The 22,559-nt window shown below is 37.1% G+C and overlaps 1 protein-coding gene across 2 annotated transcripts in view; it reads right to left on the minus strand.

The window, feature by feature from the left end:
- Positions 1–1,154: 1,154 nt before the first annotated feature.
- Positions 1,155–22,559, minus strand: part of SKAP2 (src kinase associated phosphoprotein 2) — a 119,787-nt gene continuing 98,382 nt past the window's right edge. For both annotated transcript variants that reach the window (XM_085050973.1, XM_085050974.1), the window contains 4 exons: positions 19,312–19,380; positions 12,607–12,719; positions 3,009–3,110; positions 1,155–2,601 (listed from right to left, as the gene is read on the minus strand). In XM_085050973.1, coding sequence (XP_084907099.1) covers positions 3,018–3,110; positions 12,607–12,719; positions 19,312–19,380 — 275 coding nt within the window. In that variant the 3' untranslated portion in view covers positions 1,155–2,601; positions 3,009–3,017. The remainder of the gene's footprint in view (positions 2,602–3,008; positions 3,111–12,606; positions 12,720–19,311; positions 19,381–22,559) is intronic.

Consider the following 22,559-nt stretch of genomic DNA (forward strand, 5'->3'; position numbering starts at 1 on the left):
GTTGAATTATTAGCATCATAACAGTTTGCAAACAATTAAACTTTATTTGAACCTTAAAAATTTGCAGAGTAGAACATTATTATAAGATCTAATGGCAGTACCATACAAATCCAGAACAGAGCAAATAATCAAGTAAAACGCTGTACAATGTGAGAGTTACAATCACCTTTTAAAAATTCGCTCTCTCGCCGTTCACAGAAAGGCAAGCACAATCTAAGTGAACAAAGAAAATGAAGCTATTAGCATCTTCTACCCGGGTTTTGTTTGAGTTGTATTAACAGAGATTTCCTTATCCAACAAAGGTTATGGTATTCACACAGATTTAAAGTAAACCGCTCATCCGTGGTCCATCGCTGGCTTATTCTGAGACATTTCCAGTGAGTTTCAGGAAATCTTTTACGTTTTGAATTTAAGGCAGTTTGTTTACTCTCCCCCATCAATAAGCACTAGAAGGGAGAATCCCTACAAGAGAACCGCAGACAAAAGCCACTCGATTTCTCTGGTTGTCACCACCCAGGAGAGGCCGCGCCAGTCAGCCCTGCCCCTCATCGCTTGGGTAAGGACTCCCTCTCCTGGAAAAACCGCAGAAATGGCGCGGGACAGCACGGAGGGGGAAGGGGACAGGGAAGGGACCAGGATCGGGATCCGCCTCCGCCTCCGCCTCCGCCCGTCCCACGAAAATCTGCTGCCACCCAGCGCCGCGGCCGCGCAGCACAGGGCAGCCTGGGCCGGGGCCTGCCCGCTCCCCGCTCCCCGCGCCCCGCTCCCCGCTCCCCGTTTTCCGCTCCCCGTTTTCCGCGCCCCGCTCCCCGCGCCCCGCTCCCCGCTCCCCGCGCCCCGCTCCCCGCGCCCCGCTCCCCGCGCCCCGCTCCCCGCTCCCCGCGCCGGGCCTGGCCCTCAGCCAGCGCCCAGCCAAGGCACCTGGTCTCAGCAGCTGGGGGAGGGTTTATTCCCTAAAAACCTAGGTGGTGGTGGTGGTGGTGGTGGTGGTGGGATTCGGAATTCTGTAATTAATAAAAAGCCATTTCGGTGGGCAGATTTATGGCGCTGCCATGTTAACAAGGGAGAAGGAGCATTTCCAGCTCCGCTATTAACGCTTCACATTCTGTACACAATCCACCAGTACGCTTGACAAATTAAAGTAGTAAAAGATCTGAAGACTATAATCTATCATTTTAATGCTTCGCTGATAACGCACAGAATCCATTCCAATGACTATCTCTTTAAAAAATTACAACAAAACTCCGTCCCCCGTTTGACGCCTATTAGAATTCAGTGTACCAGCAAGCACCATACATTAGCTAACACAGAGCACAACATCTTAGTTTACTGCGGGGATCCAAATTCTGAGTTCAGACTAACGTTTCCTTTTAACCCACAGTATTCCTGGGGTCTGCCTAAAGCATAAACAGCACAAGCAACTACACGGGGACCTGCACAGGCTCAGCAGCTCCCAGACTGGCCTGACCTGCCTCATTGGCAGATTAAGGGTCTCACAAATCAACTGTCTGGGAGGATCCAAAAAAGTTGATCTTGCATGCTTACGGTAAAGCACATCTCCAAAACAAGAGTACATAAAGTATTAACTCTGACTTGCCCAACAGTTTGTCCACAAGTGGTAGGATTTTAGTGCACTTTTTTATGTTTCAACCAATGTTTCTAGGCACAAAGTACTGGCTTTGACGCAAGAATGCAGGTAGCTATTGCTAATCCACATAAGGTGAAGATCTCTGTTGCACAACTTGTATTAGAATTCCACATTCCAACAAGGTATCCAGATTTGACTCTGCAAAAGTATCTGTAAAGTACAGATAGAATATTTCACAGTACCACAGACAAAATATTTTCCCCTGCAATTTACCTTGTGTTGACTTAGCAAAAATTGTGGGGTTTAATACATTTTCACAGATTTTCATAGAATTACTATGTCCAAGTCAGAATGGTATCAGAGCAGTATTACCACATAGGCCAATTTATTACACCAGCAAAAGAATCAAGTCTTCATTGTGTGTCAACAAAATAGTAATTAACAATACAATACTAAATATGAGAAAAATAAATCATTGGCTAAAGCATAACTTAAAAACATTTGGAAACAGAATATCCTGAAGATTGGCAATATTATACATAAATTTCCCTCAACTTTCTGATGAAGCTGCACAACATGTACAGTAAGCATTAAAAGCTTTATATACGTATGAATCAAGTAGCACTTTACCCTCAAAGCTCAGTGTAATTTTTCTGAATCTGCAGAACAGGATAAGATAGCAAAATTCCCTGAAAGAACACAAATCTACAGCTATACAGAGTGCTGCTAACATGTAAAAGGAAAGAGCAACAGGCACTATATGGCTGCTTGTGCCTCATATGCTAATTACCATCTATTTAATTTCCTAGCATTACAATTGTATAAAAAGTGGCTAGGAAGAACATTTCCTTAAAGTTATGATCAATTACAGTTTATAATGTTTAATATACACAAGACAACGATCTGGCTACGTTCACTGAAACCACAAAACATGTACAGCAGAATCTTCTCTCAGAGGCTGGGTCTGTAAACTGCAGCTGCACACCACTCTTCATTTCAAGTGCAGATTTCTCCTGATTAGGGAGAGGGAAGTTGAAAGTTCATCATTAACCAAAAAACCTCAAACATGCATATCAAACCCAGTCCAAATATATATCCCCTTCCACAGTTTTCTGCACAGATAGATATATACATACTACTAAAGTAACAAAACTAAATAAAAACACCACCAATTTTATTTTTAAAAAAATCTGGAAAAGGAACACAGTTATTAAATATATTATCTTTTGTGCCCTGTGGTTTAATATTTCATACAGAATCCAAGAAAAAAAGAAAGTACTTTAATTGAACCTCAATATATTTTGCCATAATCTTTATGTTAACAGGACTCCTACAAAGGTTCCAGGAAAGACATACTTATGAAACAGAGAACAAGGGAACATATAAGCCATTACAGAAGATTGGATTAAAATGTACTTACCCAGGCCTCTCAAATATCATACATCTCCATTATGTAGGCTTTAGGCACCAAGCCAATGGTTCCCTTCATTTCTCCTACCCACCAGCCAAATCTATCGTACTCCTAATTGAAAACAATACGCAGTATTAACCTTTAGTCTGATATAAATGCAATAGAGTTTTGTATGCAACTCCTTATGGATGCTTTCTCTTATATACAGTTATAATAATTTCAACTGAAAATTAAAACATTTTGTCTTTTTGTTACAGGCATTCACATGCAGAGTTAGGCAAAGGCAAAATCTAAATTTTAAAAAGGCCAGGCACACTCCAGAAAATTTCTTAATTATGGCCACGCTTCTCTAAGACCTACTAAAAATAGCCAACCTCCTTATCCTCTATTCATCGCAAATACAAAAATCTTATCTTTGTTACTAAAATCTAGTAGCACAATGTTAACATATAACAATCAACAGGGATTCTTTCAGTATCACAAACTAAACTCTAAGAAACTTACCATCAACTTATTTTAAAAACTACTTGACTCAAATGTGAAGGGAACACTATATATGTAATACATAACATCATTCTGTGGACAAAGTCTACTATTGCTTTAGGCTTGCAGAAAATTCTACAGCAGATCTCATATTCCTGACAGATGACTAATGTACTCCTGTTTGAAATATGTTTAGGCTTAGTGAGATAAACATGAAGCAAAATGAAATATAATGGTTTAAAGAAATAGTATCTTCCAAAAGCAGTACCGAGTAAGAGTATTGTGGTATTGTGGCATATAATTATTGTAATAATAAAATAATGTAATAGTGATATGTAATTATTGTATATTGTGGTATATACTTAAATTTTTTCCTATGAGATAAATATTTTAAGATTAATCCTAATAGTGGTTCAATAAATTGCAACAGTTGAAATTGCACACACAGATATATTGAGTTACAAATGAAGCATTATTAAAACAGAGATCTTATTCAAAACTGAATGATTAGTAAGACAGATATTACTTTGGAACAAACATACAAAATACGAAATACACAGATATCTCTGATAAGCAACATCTGCTTCCTGCTACATTGTTCTTCTGATGAGAAGAGCAAAAGACTCTAGGATTCTGAATTACTGGTCCTACTGAGATGAAGCTACTATTTTGAACTGTGGTAAAGTTTTTTGGTTATAAATAGCCAACTGCAGCTTAAGGGTTAATGGAGTTTCATTAGAGCCCGAGCTATAATGATTTGCTGCTGGCATATTTTGCCTGGTCAAGAGTTCTCTGGGGTCCTATGAGGTGCTTAGTGAACTCAGCTCTCTGTGTGTAACTACGATGGCCTGCTTTCATGTGGGCTTTTTCTTTGCTTTTTGCCTTTTTTTTTCCCAATGCTTGCATGCAGGCACCTACGCAGTTTTGTATTTTCTAATTGTGGAAGGGTGAACACTAGTCTACAGTTAAATATTTTCTTCCTTCTCTTAACAGTGAATTGGGGATTTAAAGGATTGTATCCTACTCTGCATGAAATACTGCAGTAAGTGTGATTTAAAGGAAATCCATCAAAAAATAAAAAAGCAGGAAAACCTTCATTTATGATGTAAACATGCAAACAAGAAAGCTGCAAAAATAATTCCACCTTCTTCCCCCCCTCCACTGCAGAGCAGACTGCTGGGGATGGGTTTGGTCTTGAAAGTCTAGAGGTATCTGAACCTGATCTTCAGTGCACACTGCTCTCCACAGAAGTTAATAACCCTTCCCATGGGGCTTCACATTACACCCCAAATCCTTTAAGGCGAAACAATACCCTGACACTGAGGTTTATAATCTCCCAGATCAGCCTGTTTAAAAATCTATGCTTTATCTCACAAAACACTGTTTAAATATACAAACTGGATTTCAAGACTGAAGTGGGAAATTGCTGAAAGGAGCAGTACTCACGTATACTACTGGAATCTCAGCAATAAATCTCTCCAAGAGAAAGCAACAAAAGATTTTAAGCTGCTACACGGAATTCGCACAGTGACTGACAAGAGTGATTAAGCAAGTTTTGCTAGACATCAGCCAAAAAAACAAACAATACATGAAATGAGGGAAGTGGCTCCGTTAAGCGGTCATTAAACTGCATATGACAAATGGCACAGAAAAAGCCTGTGGATTACATTATCCATTGAAAATGTTCCACTTAGCAACACTACATGGACTTAGAAACAATTGTTTTTAAAGAAACAATTCAGATAGCTCAAATTAAAATTAAAAGCATGCTGCTGTTTTGAAAACTTTTTGGGTTTCGCTACTTACTAATACACCACTTACTGCTCTGCCATGCAGCTAAGTGAGAAGATGAAATGAATGTTGATGTAACAGACTAGTAAACTAATTTAAGGATTCACTGCAACCATTATACCATACAGACAATATTGCAACACAGAAGCTTTTACTTTACATTACTATTCTTTGCATGGGTCTCAAGAGCAACATGAATCCCAATTAAACCATCTGCAGTCTATAGAAGCCTGAACAAAAATATAATGCAGATACCTGGCTACCAAGAACATAAAACCTTAGTCTCTGGTTTTAGAATAATTAGACAGCATTCCCTTTTAAGCTGATTACAGTACAGACATTTCTCTTTAAACTACTAACCCCTCCCTCCTATCCTCAGTACCATGAAAGAGTGCTTAACTAGTGAGGCAGATAAGCAGCCCCCCTAGTCCTTACTTGAAGTCACACATAAAATCCAAATCGATGTATTGTTTCTATCAATGTTACCAATTATAAACTCCTTCGCGGCAATACAATTTCATTAATACGCTGCTGTTGTGCCATTCATATGTCTATTACTGCTGCTTAAGATCTCCAGAATAAAAGTATATAGTCCACATTTGTAGGAAATAAAGATTAATATGCAGAAAGACGTGAATACAGTTCGGAGTTTTATACGAAGGAAAAAGTTGGGAAGCACTTTGCTTTTGCAAGCATCAGCTTCAGATCTCAGGTACCACTGAGTTTACCATCTGGTATCCCTCACTGCATTCAGCTCTTAATATCACTGCTAACATAGGCAAGCGACTATACTTCAGAAGGACTGATAAAATAATGAAGAGTCCTTTAATCTACAGGAAACCATTGTAGTCAATTTATAAGAAATATTGCATCCCTTTGTAGGATGTGTAATTATTTTCTATTAATCATGTGCTATAAAGCTACATTATGTGGTTATTCTGTTATCACTAGAAAGAGGCCTGCAGTCAGCTCCTGACAATGTTAGGTAATTACTAACACAAAGCTTCTTTCTCCTTATGTAGAAACGCTATCAAGATCCAGAGGTGCTGTGATGCTCGCTGTATGAAAATAACTCTCCGAAGAAATTCAATAACTGCAAAATGAATTGCTCCAAGGCAAATAGAAGGATAGGAGAGGGGGGCAGGGCCAGATCCAGCCACCCTGCAATGAGGAGAATGCACAAGTGTGCGGCCATGCTCTGCCATGTGACAGGGAGCACATTTGCCATAGCAGGCAATGTTAGCAGGGCCGGGGGGAGGAGGGGGCCACCACAACCCTCCCAGAACACAAGCACCAGGGCAATGGAATATATTATGCCAAATAATATGAAACAACAACCTTAACAAATGACCAAATGCTTTCTAAGCTACTTCTGCATTTCCACTGTCACAGAGTGGATTTCTTTTTTTTTCCTAGCAGAAATTTATTAACCAAAGTGAAGTAATTTCACAGGGCAGCAAGGAACAGGTTATGACTTAACATTTAACATGCTGGCAAAACACTCTCTATACAGCACGCTATGATTGAGGGGGGAAAAATCCCATCAGGGTTTACAGGCTCCTTAACTGCTCTCAAGTGAACACACTGTGAGCAGATGCTTCTCCTTGTCCCCATCCCACCAATTTCACTGCACTGATGTCTATGTACCCATGACTACGTAAGACACTGATCATAAAACCTTTTGTACTTGGGGAAAACACAATCGTTAGAAACACATTACCTGTTTTCTACAGATGTCTTTTAAATCCAAGATTTTAGTCCTCTACAGAAGAGAATTTTGATATTTTGACATATAAAAAGAGAAAATTTTTATCCTTGACGATTTCCAAAGCAGTTGCTACCTTTAGAACAGTTCCTCTGCCTAAATGAGATTCTCCAGATGCTTTGTACCATATAAACTTCTACTGACTTCAGCAAAAGTTGAGAACATCTAGTTCTTGTGCAATTAGTCTCCATTGTTGAATACATATGGTATGTTTTTTCATGTTTGTAGTAGGGGTTTTTTTATTTGTTTGGTTTCAAAAAAGAGTTGCTGAAAATTATTGTGTTTCAATGCCTTGAAGAAAAAACGGAGCTGTATTTAAAAAAAAAACCACAACTGAAGTGTGTGAATTCAAGATTTTTCTCCTTCCTTCTAATAGCAGCACTGTGAGTAATAGTAACTTACAGGCTGAATACCTGCAAACTTTAAAACTGAAAAGCCAAATGTATCTATAGCCTTATTTGGGGTTAAAATAAGTAACCTCTACTATCAAGCTAAATATGTGTCAGAAGCAGGGATGAATTTTTTTCAAATAATATCCTGGGGTGCAATTTTGGCAAGATAATATTTTAAAACATCTCCAATTCATCCAGGAGATTCATTCTAGCTAAAAAGTTTTAGAACTTCCTTTGGTGTAATTATTGAATGATACACTGTCAACCGGGGAGCAGTTTTGGCACAGAACAGCATTTTCTCTAAAAGCAAAGAATGACAAATGTCTTAAATAACTGAATGAGACTTCTTCACAGGTAGTAGAGTTGTTTTAAGATGGCAATAAAATGGTCATCTTTAAAAATATAAGCGCCAGATTTATTGTATGGTTGCATTATTAGGTTTTATTTCCCACAATGACATGAGAGAAAATATACAGCAATTAAAGATTTCCAATATAAATCATAGTAAGCAGACTGGGTTCTGAACCAAAACTGTCCCCAGAAAACACCCTGAAACAACAGAAAGGCCATTTTATTTTCCCTTAGATGACGCAAGGCTGAATTTTTTTCTAATCTGATAGGTAAAGGCTTACATATTATCAGTATGCAAACCAACTGAAGAGCTAGAGTCACTTTGCATTACTTCTAACTAACCTTCTGTTTAAAGGCCTTCACTCTTATCTTGTGTTTAGACATGTACTTATTGTGCTCCCACCCCCACCTGTAAAAAATAAAACTAAACAAGCCAGGAAATCGGTAGTGTACAACTTCGTATTGCACTTTAGTTTTGATCAGAAGCATCCCACTGAAGTGAATGTCCCAAAGCTCCCACCTTTTCCACGCTGGCTCCCTTTGCAGAGCCATCAGTCTCAGAGCACACACACAACATTTATTTCAGATGAAGCTAAAATGGAAGATGCACTTGAACATGTTCCAACTATTAATGTGTTCTCATTCCACAAAACCAGGCTAGACCTCTTTGGACATCAAACAGCTTTGAAAAAGCGTGGTGTGGACAGCAGGGCCTCAAGCACTAAGTGTTTCACTCTGCAAATCTGCTCCTATTGGTACTCCCTATTTGGGGAGCCATAAGCAGTATGGCCATGGAATAGAAATTATGGATCTCAGTATGACCAGCCAGAAAACGGCCTGACAAAATAAAACACTCAGGATTTTAGGATGTTTTTCATATCTTTCTGTAAAATACTCAATAAATATATTTTATTAAGATCACACAGATAGTGTACAAAATGCTCACAGTGGTTCTGAAATAGCTGCATTGTTAAGTTGCACTTTATTTCATAAGCAGTAAACTGAGCTATGGAGATTCTTTGTCTTCTTACTAAGCAAAAAATACAGGTTGAAATGTGAGCATTTCAATATTTATTGTATTGAAAGAGCAAAAATCTGCCACACTTGAAACCTAAAACCACCAAATATTGGGTAATCAAGCACCAAGTTAACACTCTACTTTCATGAAATATTCTAGAGCAAAAGTTGGTCATAGATGAGATTTCCATGAATCATGAATACCAGAGTGAGCAGCACTGGGGCATGAAATGATATAACAAAAATTAGGGAGAATTCCAGTTTAAGATATAATTTCTGATTTTGAAGCATTATTTGCTATTTTAATACAAATATAAATAAGAAGGATATTAAATTAGTGTAATGTTAAGAAATGTCAGTAATTCTATTAAGCAGGTGCCTACTAGCATATTGAGGTAAATTTTCACTATTACTTGCATTTGGCTGGTGAAACTATGGAACTTCGTAACACAAATACACCTAAAGCAAACAAACAAGTACTGCAAGTGTTGCACTTGCATAAATTGTGCATACAAAACTTAGGGAAAAAATAGAACTACCTCCATCCACAGTTATCTTTGTTTCTGAAAATTGATTTCTTGAGTACAGCTATAGAAGATTTATAAAAATGATTGCTATACTATGGTCTGTTTTCCCATATATCACATGGGCTTGAAAGCAAAGGCAAGCCCATAAATGAGCAGGACTTAAGAGCAATCATCCTTTTAGAAAACAGGACTCCAAAGTATTGCATTTCTAACAGTCAATATTAACTAAGGAATGTTATTAACAAGTGTCTTTATCAGTACAGCTATAAAATATGTTTTTACAGCATAATGGAATAAGGGTATATAGTTTTCTGAAAGTTCACATAATTCATAGCATTCATAGCAAGCCACTTGAATATTCAAGAATATTATAAATTAAAATAATAGTAGTAGCATATCTGTACAGATACATTTATCAATTAATCTGAAATGTTAACTATATTTTTAAATAAAGTTAATGAGCACTGTTGCAATAGTTCTGTTCATTCTGCCCATATTAGAAACTCTACTTTTGAGGGAAACTAGGTAGAAAAACCTAGAAAAAAGTTGTGTGGTTTGGGGGTTTTTTGTAAAAGCCCACAGATTTGCTGCCACACAAAAGCCACAACTGACGTAAATATTTAGAAAATAGCTTAAATAGTTTTTGAATACACCTTGAAAACAAGAAAAACATGCTTTTCTACAGTAACTGCACTAGTCGGGCAAAGGTATTTCTGTTGTCAGAGTATGAGCTCATGCTCATTGCAATAACACTGAGTTCTGATGCTCATTTTAAAGCAAATTCTGGGGATTTGTGTTTGCATAATATTTAGCTATTTTAGGAAGTAAACACTGCCAAACTGAAACAATGCTCATTTTTCTAAAAGACATTAACCTAGAAACTTACATGTAACATATTGCTCCTCTTGCTTTATTTAAATTCTATAAATGCCCAAATTTGCTAAACTGGTTCATAATTACTTCTGTTACACTAATGATTTCATTTCTTGGAAACAAAATAGTCACTTTCGTCGTAATTTCTGTGCAGGTATAAGAAAAGTTGGTAAAAATATATTGCTTTGGCATAACTCTTGCTGGTAGAGATGAATATCTATTTTATCACGTTCATCAGAGCAGTCTATACCATTTATATTTCACTGTAAAACAAAGAACTATTACATGTTGCACAAATATGCTCGATATTTTGTTAATGCTTCACCCTTCCTACTATAACACTGCTATACCCGTACTTACTTCCTTATCAGCAAAATGTGATTTTCAAGAGTAATGCTCCTGGCTGACATATGATAGAAAGGCAATAAAGCCACAGCTAGGTTCAGCTGACGCTGAATTTATGACACCATTTTGGATGCATACACATCGCCCCCCTGTCAGTACCTGCATCTCTCATTTTCAACCACTAGATGGTGTGAAAAAGTAAAAAAATTGCCTCGGATTCCTGTCGACTGCCACAAAATCCGAGTATTAATGTAGTGGATTAGGAAATATTTTAGAAGAAAAGTCTTGACCCACTTCAGGATGGTTAGGCTCACTTTTCCTTTGGTTATATTTTCACTTACCGGACAAAGAGCTCATAAATGATTAGACCTTGAAACTGAATCAAATGGAGGGTTAAGACAGATAATTCTCTGGCACTTTCCCCTCCAAGGACCCTAAATTCCAAGCTGACAGTAGTAGCCAACACTCATTTTTCTGAAAAAGCTGTAACAATCTTTAAGTGAAACAGGGCTGAATTTTCTGGGCTGTATTTTGGAGTAGAAATCGTTCCCATAGAGAGAGGCTCTATATATCTGGAGCAGCAGCAAGCCTGTTTCAAGGACCGATTATGGATTAATCACGGCATAGCAACAGGACAGTTGATATACAGAGGACAGTTTAAGCTACTGTTTTTCTATTTTGCTCCATTTTTTAAATTAAATTTCTCACTCTTTTGGGGAAGGAGTAGCAAACAATTTTTTTCACCTACAAGCTGAAGATTAAGATTTTACAGTCCCCATACTGTACCTGGAGACCACAACCCACAAAGAGGCCAAACTCGTACAGTGGAATCCATTCACTCATGGGCATTTTGGGGGGAGCAGGAGGGCAAAGAAGTGGTTATTTTAAATTAATACAATTCTTCAATGCTGAATAGCTGCTTGAAAGTTTGCCCAATCCATGAGCGTTACTCAGCCTTTAGTAATGCAATTCAGTTATTGGTTTAACTGACAATGAAATACTTCAAAAGATATACATGGACAAATTAATATTAGTAATACATCTTCTGTATTTTTATGTAGGACTATCCTTCTACCATAAATATTAAATTTATTTAAGACAGAAGCTGTTACATTTATGATCTAGAAATGTAGTTAAAGGTGTAAAAGAAGATTTAAAGCAATTGTGACAAAACTTAAGAGTTTGAAACTAAGACTAACAGATGCCTACTTGTGTATTTCAGTGACCTACAATATTTTTTGTACTAATTACACTAACTGCAATTAGATATATATTCTACACATATTTTAAAAGGTAGTTTTTTTCAATGAGGACTTTAAAAGCTCAGCCTTTTTTTCCAATATGTGGGGAAAACAGAAATTTCCCTTGATTAATTGTTCAGAAGAAGACTTCGATGAACCCTGAGATATATATTTTAACAGAGGTTAAAATATATAATTGGTTTTGTTGGGAGGCTAAGGAAAAATCTGAAAATTAACCAGCATTAATGTTGAACAAAACTTCATGCTTAGTGCCATTCAGATGAGAGAAATCATATTTCTCATTTGTTTTGCAAACAGAAAAGTAGTAAAAAATGCCCAAATCTGTCAGAGCAAACAAATTTAGAATCTGAGCTGTCAGAACAATAACAATATCCGTACAAAGATGAAAGCATAGTTCAAAAAAACAAACCATCTTCTGTAGCAAGATCCCAAAAAAGTCAGAATCAGCAGAGTCAGGAATATAAAACAGGAAACAAAAAACATAACATACAAGATAACTTAAAATTCTACAAGGCTAACTTCTACAAGCAGAAAGCACATTGTCTCCTGTTAAGTCAGTTAACAAATGGTAGCCAAGATTTAACAAGTAAATAAACATGCTTTAAAGTTAATTCCTGTTACATGGTTATGTTTTAATTGTGATTATAGTTCATTTGACAAAATAATTAATTGCAGTGAATATCTGATTGCAAACAAAGGATCTGAAAGGGAGTGCCAATTTCCCCCCATAGTACTGTGGGAATGTGCACTTCTGCCATTGCTCACTTTCTACAACCATGCAGCCCCAGTAGTGTCTCCTACCTTGCTGATAATGTGGATAACGTCACCACGTTTAAATGTCAACTCATCACTTCCATCTCCTGTGCAGTCCCACAAACCTTGATAGAAATTGGCATAATCGATATTTTCACTATCTGCAAAGAAAACAGCATCTAATTATAAAACAATCAAGATTGAGGATAACTAAAGCTACTCTTTAAATCTCCAGATAGTACAAAGCAATTTATTAGCACGCATTTCTTATTCCTCTTTTTAGAAACGGCTCCTTCCTGCCATGCAAGCAAGTGAAAAGCAGGTTTAATGTGCAAGCCCTTCACTGGCAAGTTGTATCACTGAGAGACATGTAGCTACAGGTTTTCAAAGCATTTTTCAGCCGCAACTTAAAGCAGCTCCTTTTCCTCTACTAGTATATTTCTAGCAAGGCATATATGTATCCCAACTTGAAACTGATAACATTGCTAGAATATAATTAATAATGATCAGTGAAAGGAAGCTAAAGTATTTTGTGATACACTCCCCCTCCGTCTCCTGTTTCAACAAAATTAAATAGCTTCTCTGAGAACCTTTGAGATAATCCTTGATTCTTCCTTCTGAAATATTGGAGAACTTGGAAACTGTTGCTGAAGCTGCATTTCAAAAATATTTGTGTCAGCTCCAGTTTAGGACATTAAGGTCTGGCTAAACGCGCAACTAGACTACAGTCATAAACTCATCCTTCTAACAGCATAAGCACAATGGATGTGCTGTGTTCAAGCTGCCATACAGACCATTAACTGATTGATTATTTAGCACTCTTTGCTCTGTAATACGGCAATAACACAGTAATAAATGCTTTGTCATACATTTACAATACAGAGTACATCTACTGAAACACAGTGCTCACACACAGTTAAATACACTGGGTGCTTCTGTTGCACTGCAAACTATTTCCTGTTTTTAATTCCATGAGAATGGAGTGTGATGAGTTAATGCAAAAAGAATGTAAGCAATACCACTAAGATGACCAGTTACATTATGTATACACTAACCAGACAGAATGTATATGTACTAATAATTTACATCTCTGGAAAGCTATCTTCTAATTCTGATAACATAAATATCACTGAACTGCCTGGATCAAGGCTGTCATCTTAGTTTTGTTATATGATCCTTGAACTGTAGGCATGCTGGTTATTCCAACATAAACCAGTTACATTTGCATGTCATTAGCACTCTACACCATTATTTAGAGTTTACAATTTAACTATGATTGGTTCATTTTATTACTAAAAAACTCCTGCTAAAATATCAAGTATCAAGAGACAGAAAGCATCACACTGTTAAAAATAGTGGTATTCAACTTGTGTTCTTCCCTATTTTGGCAAATACTTAGATTTTAATTTTAATATTCTCTGTATGAGCAAGAAGAGCTTGTTTTCTCTTTCTCCATTTCAGTCTCTGTTCTGTGCTATCTTGTTTGGGTGGCAATACTGTCATAAGGCTAAATATTCACAACCTTGAATTCAAAGCTGCTATGCCAGTTACACACCCTTTAATTTTCCACAAACTGGTGGTTAGGTGCTACGACTTGCTATGTAGCACTAGGGGGCGTTCTGGCTGCCAGCGCCCAAATTCTTCTGTCCTCACCCCAAATGCAACAATTGATACCCATAGGAACGCTCACAACCATTCAGAAATAAGATATTTGGATATTTAAAAATGCGTAGACATAATCATTTCAACATGAAGGCTTAATCAGTTTGAAATGTTGCACCTCCAAATTTTGGCCCTTCCTATTTTTCACCTCATTATTCACCAATTTAGCTTTAGACAATTATAAACAGTAACACATGTTAGCATGAAATTAATTTGTGATAAACATTAAATCAGTATCTCTCCTTGGTCTTTTTATATTGAACTGATCACAGTTCCCAACTCAATCTAGATAACATAAGTCACATGAGAAAAAAAATAAAAGAGCTATTTTAGTATATTCCACCTCTCAAATCTTTCAGCAGTTGGCTTATTGATTTAGTTTAAAATACATTAATCAGGACTTTTACTTCTTCAGAACATCACTGAAAGAAATCATGACTTTTGACACTGACCTTTACCATTCTGAGCTCTGCTCTTACCTTTATGTGCCTGAAGTAACTCCTGTTAACACTAATGTGAGTTGCAACAGAAGAAACCCAAAAGCGGGTGAGACACGTCTCTCATATGTTCATCATGAGCCTTTAGTTAAGTCTTAAAGCAGAAAGCAACTCAACTAATAATGTGACAACACTGGAAAATATGCATTTTAAAATAAACTTATTGTGACAGTTAAGATATTGACCAAAGACTAACTATGGCTCTGTGCCCCCGTTTGTGAATTCAGCATAAGACAGAGTTGTTTAAATCAGAAAGCCACATTTTTCAGAAGAAAATATACCAGTATACTAGAAGCACAGAAACAAAAAACAGGGGAAAAAACTGGCAGTGTAAGTTTGTGAACAACTATGCTGGTCTTCCAAAAAAGTGTTGATTTCAATTTTGAAATCCCCTCTCATGCCTACCAGCACAAGTTTCTCTAAGTTCTGTTAGGACAGCTACATATGCAGAGAAGATAATGGTAAATGTAACTTCAGACTTTGTACATCTAAAGTGAGAAAGGCTTCATAAAATAACTCATAGTGCTTACATACAGAGGCATAGAATAATTTTTAAAAAGGCAGCAAAAATCTCTGCAAAACACAAGCCCCCACTTTCTTACTTTGGTCCTTTTCAGTTTGAGAAGACCTTGACAAATTTCCTTTTATTGACTCTGAAGAATGGTATAAAACAAAACCAGGAGGTCTGAGTAAAGGAATTTGGTATTTATATGGTAATGAAATAATGTGAAGCTTCTTAAACACATGTAATACCTAAAAACAGATGGATTTTAGCATCAAGAACTTATGTGTCCATTACAGTTCAAATTCAAAAGGTACTGATTTGCTGGCATTACTCTGTTACAATTACACACTATTCTCAAACATTATGAAATGTTGTGTGCCTTAAAAATACTATGATGACATAATTGCTAAACTGAAGTCTGTTGCATTTTGAAGGTATGGTCACTTGGCCACAAACACAAATAAGACATGATAAAAAAAAAAAAAAAAAAAAATTAAGTGTGTAGCTGTGGGCAGAAAGCAGTTTGGTTTTACCTGCCCACTGCTTTTAAGACTACCAATCCCAAGAAATGGGTGAGTAGGATTTTGGATAGGTTTTTTCTCCAGAAAATACTTCTTTCATTCCAGGACAGCTACCCAGATGAACTAGTATCTAACAGTTCCCAATACTCTTCCAAAAAGAATTCCTCATGGTTTACTTCTGCTTTTCCATTAACAGTAATAGGAACAATGGATATTTTTGTCCAATATACTGACAAAAACACTTCAGAATTATTTTGACAGATCAAAAGACAATGGATGCCAGCCTCCCTGACAGTAGTCTCAGACTGCTTATTTCACTGAAAAATACTGGCATCTGACAATACATGCTTGAAGAAAAAAAGGTGAACAGATCAGGTAAAAAAAAATCTGACAAATGTATCACTCAAGCATGCATCTCAAACATTAGACTGTTCAAAACTTAGGAATGCCCATTAATTACTCAAGGCGGGAAAATTATAATAATATTCTAACAATCACAATAGAGAGGAAAAAAACCCCACAACTTGAAAAACAGATTAATAGTACATATTTCAGACGGATTTAAGCATGCTGTCCCACTGCAGCCTAAGCCAATCTAACTGCTGATTGTTTAATTTCTGCCCCCTGCCTTTGTGATAATTTTTGCACTTCCCATTTCTGAGCACAAACCTGACAGAACACTAAACTGACCAAAACAAAAGCATCAATTACAACCTAAACATGAAAATGCAATACGTAAAACATTAGGATAAATGCGATTGTGCCTGATTTCCCTCAGTCATCCATTTTAACACTGATGGCATGTAAGTTAGCAAATCCTACTACAGCAGTGATTTACAGCCAGAAGTTTGCTTGCACATTCCTTGTGGAATGAAGGAATACATGTGTATGTTTTCCTTTCACAACTGTAGTCCACTGCCTGGTATATTAAACAGTTTGCCATTCTGACTCATGTTCCTCGACTTTTGGTAAGATTTTTCAAAAGTTAATAGTGTCAGATTTGAAGATTACTTAATAATATTTGAAAAAGACAAACTGTAGCCCGTTTTGGTAACGATGTGCTCAACATTTACCATAGTGTAGGCTTAAAGATGGAGATAAAGGTGAAGTTCAAAATTAATGCTACCAGAATGAATGTCTTACACAAGTGATCTAGACTCTCAGCGTTGAGTTTCAATCACCAAACAAGACAAGCCCTGTTAAAGAACATAGTTATTTGTTAGTTCTGATGATGTCTTAAACTTCAAAAACTGCCTGTTACTTACTTGCCTTTTTTCCCACAGGCCAGAAAAGTTATGAAATAAGGGCAAAACAACTGCAGTGTATTTATTTGGACTCAAACTCTAATCTATCCCAAGATGTTCGGTTTAATCTTTCTCACTTTCCTTCTCCCACTGTTCCTTACTTACCATAAAATCAACATATTTACAGTGGTAAAGCAGGAAACATGACACTTACTGAAATAGTGATTGTGGAAATTATAATGGGTAGACAGTCATAACAAAAAAGACCCAGCAGACCATATTATATAACTGAAACTCTTCAATGCTTAGGTATTATTAAATAATTGGGTCACAAGCAATTAATGTAAAGCTATCCAGCAGCAAGAGTCAGTATCAAGAGCAACACAATAAAAAGAACTCAAGTCTGAAAGTTAATTGAAGTAGAAATATGTTGGGGCAAGAAAAGAGTAGGAAACAAATGGAAATTTTTTTTGTACTTAATCAGCTTGAGCTCACAGACAATTTGCAGAATATTTTCCATGAGTTCAGGTTTAGTAAAACTAGGCAATAAATTAAACTTAAGAATGTATGCACTGTTTGTGTGGAAAAGCATAAAATATTCTCAAGTCATGTCAGGTATTTATGATGTGATACTTATCAGAAATATTCATGTCAACTCAGCCCCAAAAGTCAAACAAATTTCCAGTGTTAAAGAGTGAAATATGTAAGATCAGATCACAAAACTACTGCTTAAAATGAACCTGATATCTGGGGGGAACTGCTATGGTATTTTCAATGACATTAGACAAATACTAATAAGACTGATACGGCTGTTCTCATAACAATTACAATTTTTCAAAATGCAGATGCTAGGGTTTTGATTTCTTAGAAGTATGTCCAATGAGAACTTCAGGAAGAAACATTAGTGAAAAAAACCAATGCTGTTGGCAACTTTATAATTGGATTGACCCCATGCTCCATTATGACCACACACTCTTATAATTACAGTAATGTCTAAATGAGTACTAAATATTAGGGCTGTAATGAGTCATGTTGTTTTACACATGTTTTTAGCAGAGCACAATGCTAACAGCATCTGATGGCTTGGCTCTTGTTTCCTTTCCAAGAAAAGCAACCCAAAACTCCTCACAGCAACCTGTTCCTGCTTTCCTGTATGGGTCAGGAAATCAGGCCACTGTTTCCTCTCCACATGTTGCAACAGGAAGAGCACTGCAGAGCTACTTCCTAAAGGAACTCTTCTTGCCCACCCCTTCCTTGACAGCCCTGAAAGAATTATGTGTATTATGTACGATGGAGGAAGGAGAACCAGATTGCATGTCAGTGCAGGTCACAGTTACAATGCAGCAGATCTCAGAAAGGTGTAAGGTCTGATAAGAAGCGAGTCTTCTCCACTTGCTGTGTCAAATCACCAATAGTTTATCTAAAGGTCTGTGCCCTTGAAGCACAAAAATATATTGTTTTTAAGCATAACTGGAAATACCTTTCTGTCAAGAAAAGTTGTCTGGCTATGTGACTTTACATCGTGTATGCAGTTATTTTTCCAGTCCCAGAGATAATTAGCACAAGGGCAGTTTGCCAAGCTAAAGCTGAGAGAATATCTTTCACAGCCTTTTTGGGTATTTGTGTCCTTTTCCAATTCTTATGCTGCTGTCACTGGACTCTGGCATTTCTTACCCGATTCATTTGCTTTCTCTGGTAATCATATGCAATGAAGATATGCATGGCCAACATTTAAACAGGCTGCAGATCAATTAGTGGTCTTAAGTTTATCTGATTTTTATCAAAGAAGACAGAGCTTTGGGTCGATTGTCAGAGCCTGTGTCAAGTTGACCTTTTCAGAGACGTCTACATTGCCAGTCCCTTGGGCAACTTGTTGTCCCCTGTTAGTCTCTGAATGGCAGAAGTCTGTTCTGCTCAAGCACAAAGTATACACAGATGTCTATATTACATTCTTATAGGTTTGACAGCAACTGCATGTTGTATCTATAAACTGTCCTTTAGCAGTGACACTTCCTCAATGATGATAAGCTAATTTATGCAACTAAATCTCCTTTGTGCAGAAATGAAAGCTAATTGAGTCATTACAAAGTAATTCAGGAAGGAATACCTTGTATAAATTGGCTTACTTTATAAATCCTTCTCAAGTGGTTTTCATGCATCCTAAGTGGTGCTTAAGCAGTTTTGCTGCCATCACATACCCGGCTAAAAAAGACAGCCTTACAGAGCTATAAAAACATTATTTTAAAACAGAAAATGGAAGAGACAAGGAAATAAAGGTAAAAAGAAAGTGCATATACAAAATAAAGAGGAAAGGTTTTAATTACCTGAATCAGTGGTACCTTGCTCCTGGCTCTCTTCACTTGGCACTTCAGCTTTTGAAGATAGGCGTTCTTCTGCAAAACACATAACTGCAAATGAAATTCTGAAGGGACACCTCAGCTGACAGGAATTACAGCCCACATCAGTCTGAAAGACACCCTATATTTCCAGATTGTAAACCTTGTTTACTATTTTGCACTTCCACAGAAATTGGAACGTTGTTATTTCTGTGGTTTCCCCCACCCATCCAAACACTCCAAGAGCTTTCTTTCAAAATCTCAGTTGTGAACATCTGTTTCCTTTTTCACTCTGGTCTGAATGCAGTAATATAGAGCTGCAGTTCTGCTGATTTTCAGTCATTCCGAGACAATTAAAATAAGGGTCCTCTTCTGCTACATACATGTCTTCCCAGAAAAGGATAAAGAAAAGGATGCCAAGATTTGGAAAAGTATCCTCAGCCCTCTCTCAGTTCTAGAGAGCAGTATGCAACAAAGGCAGAAGACATCCCACCTTCAACACTGTCCTACAGAGGCAGTAGCTCAACACCTGCATGATGGGAACACAGCCACTATAGATGCCATGCCCTTCACTGCTCCTGCCCACTGTTCCTGACCACAGTTTTAAACAAGCCAGACTCTATCAAATGACTTAGTGCAAGTTTAGGAGACAAGAAAATAGAAAACTTGGCAGTGATGAGCTCTAAAGCATGTTTTCTGGCTAGCAGACTTGGAACACTCTGATATCCCCACAGGGAATTTCAAAAGATGTGCTCCATAATCCCTGTCTGGCACAGACATGAAACTCTCTCGTGTCCAGACCCTCACTTTTGTAAATCCACACTCCACTCAGTACAGGGACACCAGATCCACTCCTCACATTCACAATAAAAAATTCTGTTCATGAGGTAAAAAGGGGAACAAACTATGAGGTGTTTAGCTGTATTCTGTCTTCAGGTTCATAAGGAAGTAGAAACAAATTTATCTTGGCATTTACAGTATATCAAAACTGACAAGGCTGCTGTACTGAATGAGGAAATAGTATATTGATAAATCCACTTTTCAAACAAGAATTGGGCTTTTAATACCTTTAAACTATCTGGCTTTGCTACTCATCACATCTTATACAGATACTCAAGCTTCTTTTTTAAGATACACATTTCAGCAACTAATTTTGGTGTTTTACTAATGACAGACAACAGATAAAGAACTCACAGCTTTTAAAATGTTCCTCATTGTGCAACTTTTATGTAATTGCCCGTTTACTTTGACAAAGAGTGAATTTTATATCAACAGTTCAAAGGACTTCTAGCCTTGTAAAAATTTAATCTATCCACAAGACTGTTCCTGCAAACATTAAAGCAGATGTTTAAAGTACAAGAGGAGACCTGTTGAAATGAGTATGCATAATTGCTGCTAACCTCTATACATAGTCCTACAAATATTACAATTACATCATAAGATTACTCTACAAAGAGCTTTGAAATGTTCCCCTACTAAGCCAGCAAGAATTTTTGTTCTCTGAATCTTGACTAGTTAAAAATCTGGTCAAGACGAATATAAACTACTTTTAAGCTAAGGTGGGGGGAAAGAACAGGAAAAAAACCAACAGAACAGGAGAAATCTGAAGCTGCAGTAAACACAAAACAATCTGAACTCTGTACTGCATTCAGATGTTCAAATGTATTCCCCTACTTGGCACTAACACTTGTCACACATTTCCAAGTATGCTCATTTGTTTATTTTAAGAACTCACAATTGAAGCATAAATGGCAAAAACGCATTCCTATGTGCTGTCCAGAGCACTAGGAGGCACTGTCATTCTGTGGGTTCCCTAACACAGTTACACCCCTCACAGGGAGTAGTACCCCATGTTTTAGAATTGCCCCCTTTTCCCAGAACAACCCACCTTCATCCAACACATACTGTATTATACTATTCTTTGATTAAATAGATGTTGATATTACGTGTCACTGATTGTTTGGACCTAAATCAGTTGTGCTGAATGTCCTATGGATTTTAACTCTTATCAATTGTCATAGCCATCAGACTAGCTTAAAGTGAGGACTGACTTCAGTAGAGGGTATTTCAACGAAAGTAAAGCACCAGCAGAGGTTTGAAGAGACTTTTTCAAAAGGTACAGCTGAATACATGTAGATTGCATTGTGATTTCATGAAAAAAATTTAGAATATATGCATTCCCCTGAAAAATTTATTTCCTAGAAACAAGAGTTCACCAGATCCACACCTGAAGATATGAAAATGTCTGAATCAAAGCTCTTTGAATTCCAAAAGGTGCCAAATTCAAGTAAAAGCTGTCCATCTTTGCATTCTGGTTTGGATCTCAGCCATCCCTACTAATCCCACTTTGCCTTACACTACAGAGTTATCACAGAGAGGACAAAGTTTCAGGTACAATTAGACTGGAAGAGCCACTCCAGAAGCCCCCTGGAGGTGGTTCAGCTGCTAATGGGCATTCAGTTCATGGTACCAGGCTGAAGTGACTCCACAGGAAACCTCCTCTGAAACACGCACACCATCAGGTCCTTGGCACAAAGCTGTGCTTTACGCATCTTTTGCAAATGGTCCACATTACTTGCTAATGCAATCATGCTCAGAGTAGAGCAATTCTAGTAGGCTTGGCTTAGGGTAGTAAAAAAATACCTGTGGTTCTTATCCATCTTTTCAAGTATTATGGCCTGAAGCAGTAACTATGTGCAGGCGGTGTTCTTTAAACACAGCAACCTCGATTACCTCAGGAATTACAGCTGCAGTCTGATGCAACATCCTAAAGTTTGTGTTGCAACATGGCATAGAGTCAAAAGATGAAAAATTAAATTAAAAAATACAGTTGAAGTCCTTCTGGGTTTTTTTAAGATACTGTGTATAAGGAGTCATGCATACCTTTAAAATAATCTGTTCCATTTTTTCCTCTGTACATCTTCTTCACACCATCACTACCACGGCAGTGAGAAAATACTCTTTTCTAGCTTCTCACTATGTCAAAATTAGACTAACCTACACTAATCAAACCAGTGAACTCTTCCAGAGCTGTAGAACCTAAGAAACCCTGATATACAGATTATGTTCCATACTACGCTGATACTTAAAAACCTTAACAGCAAACAACCTACAAAATTCTTGTGACAATGTAACAAGGAACTATATTTGTTACACATTTTTTTCAGTTAGTTCATGAAAGTTGTTGAAAATAATTTACTTATTCAATTTGCAGTCTGAAGAAAAAAAAAGAAATA

Source organism: Lichenostomus cassidix, chromosome 2 (genome assembly GCF_008360975.1).
Source record: "Lichenostomus cassidix isolate B80296 chromosome 2, HeHo_3.0, whole genome shotgun sequence".
Lineage (NCBI taxonomy): Eukaryota > Metazoa > Chordata > Aves > Passeriformes > Meliphagidae > Lichenostomus > Lichenostomus cassidix.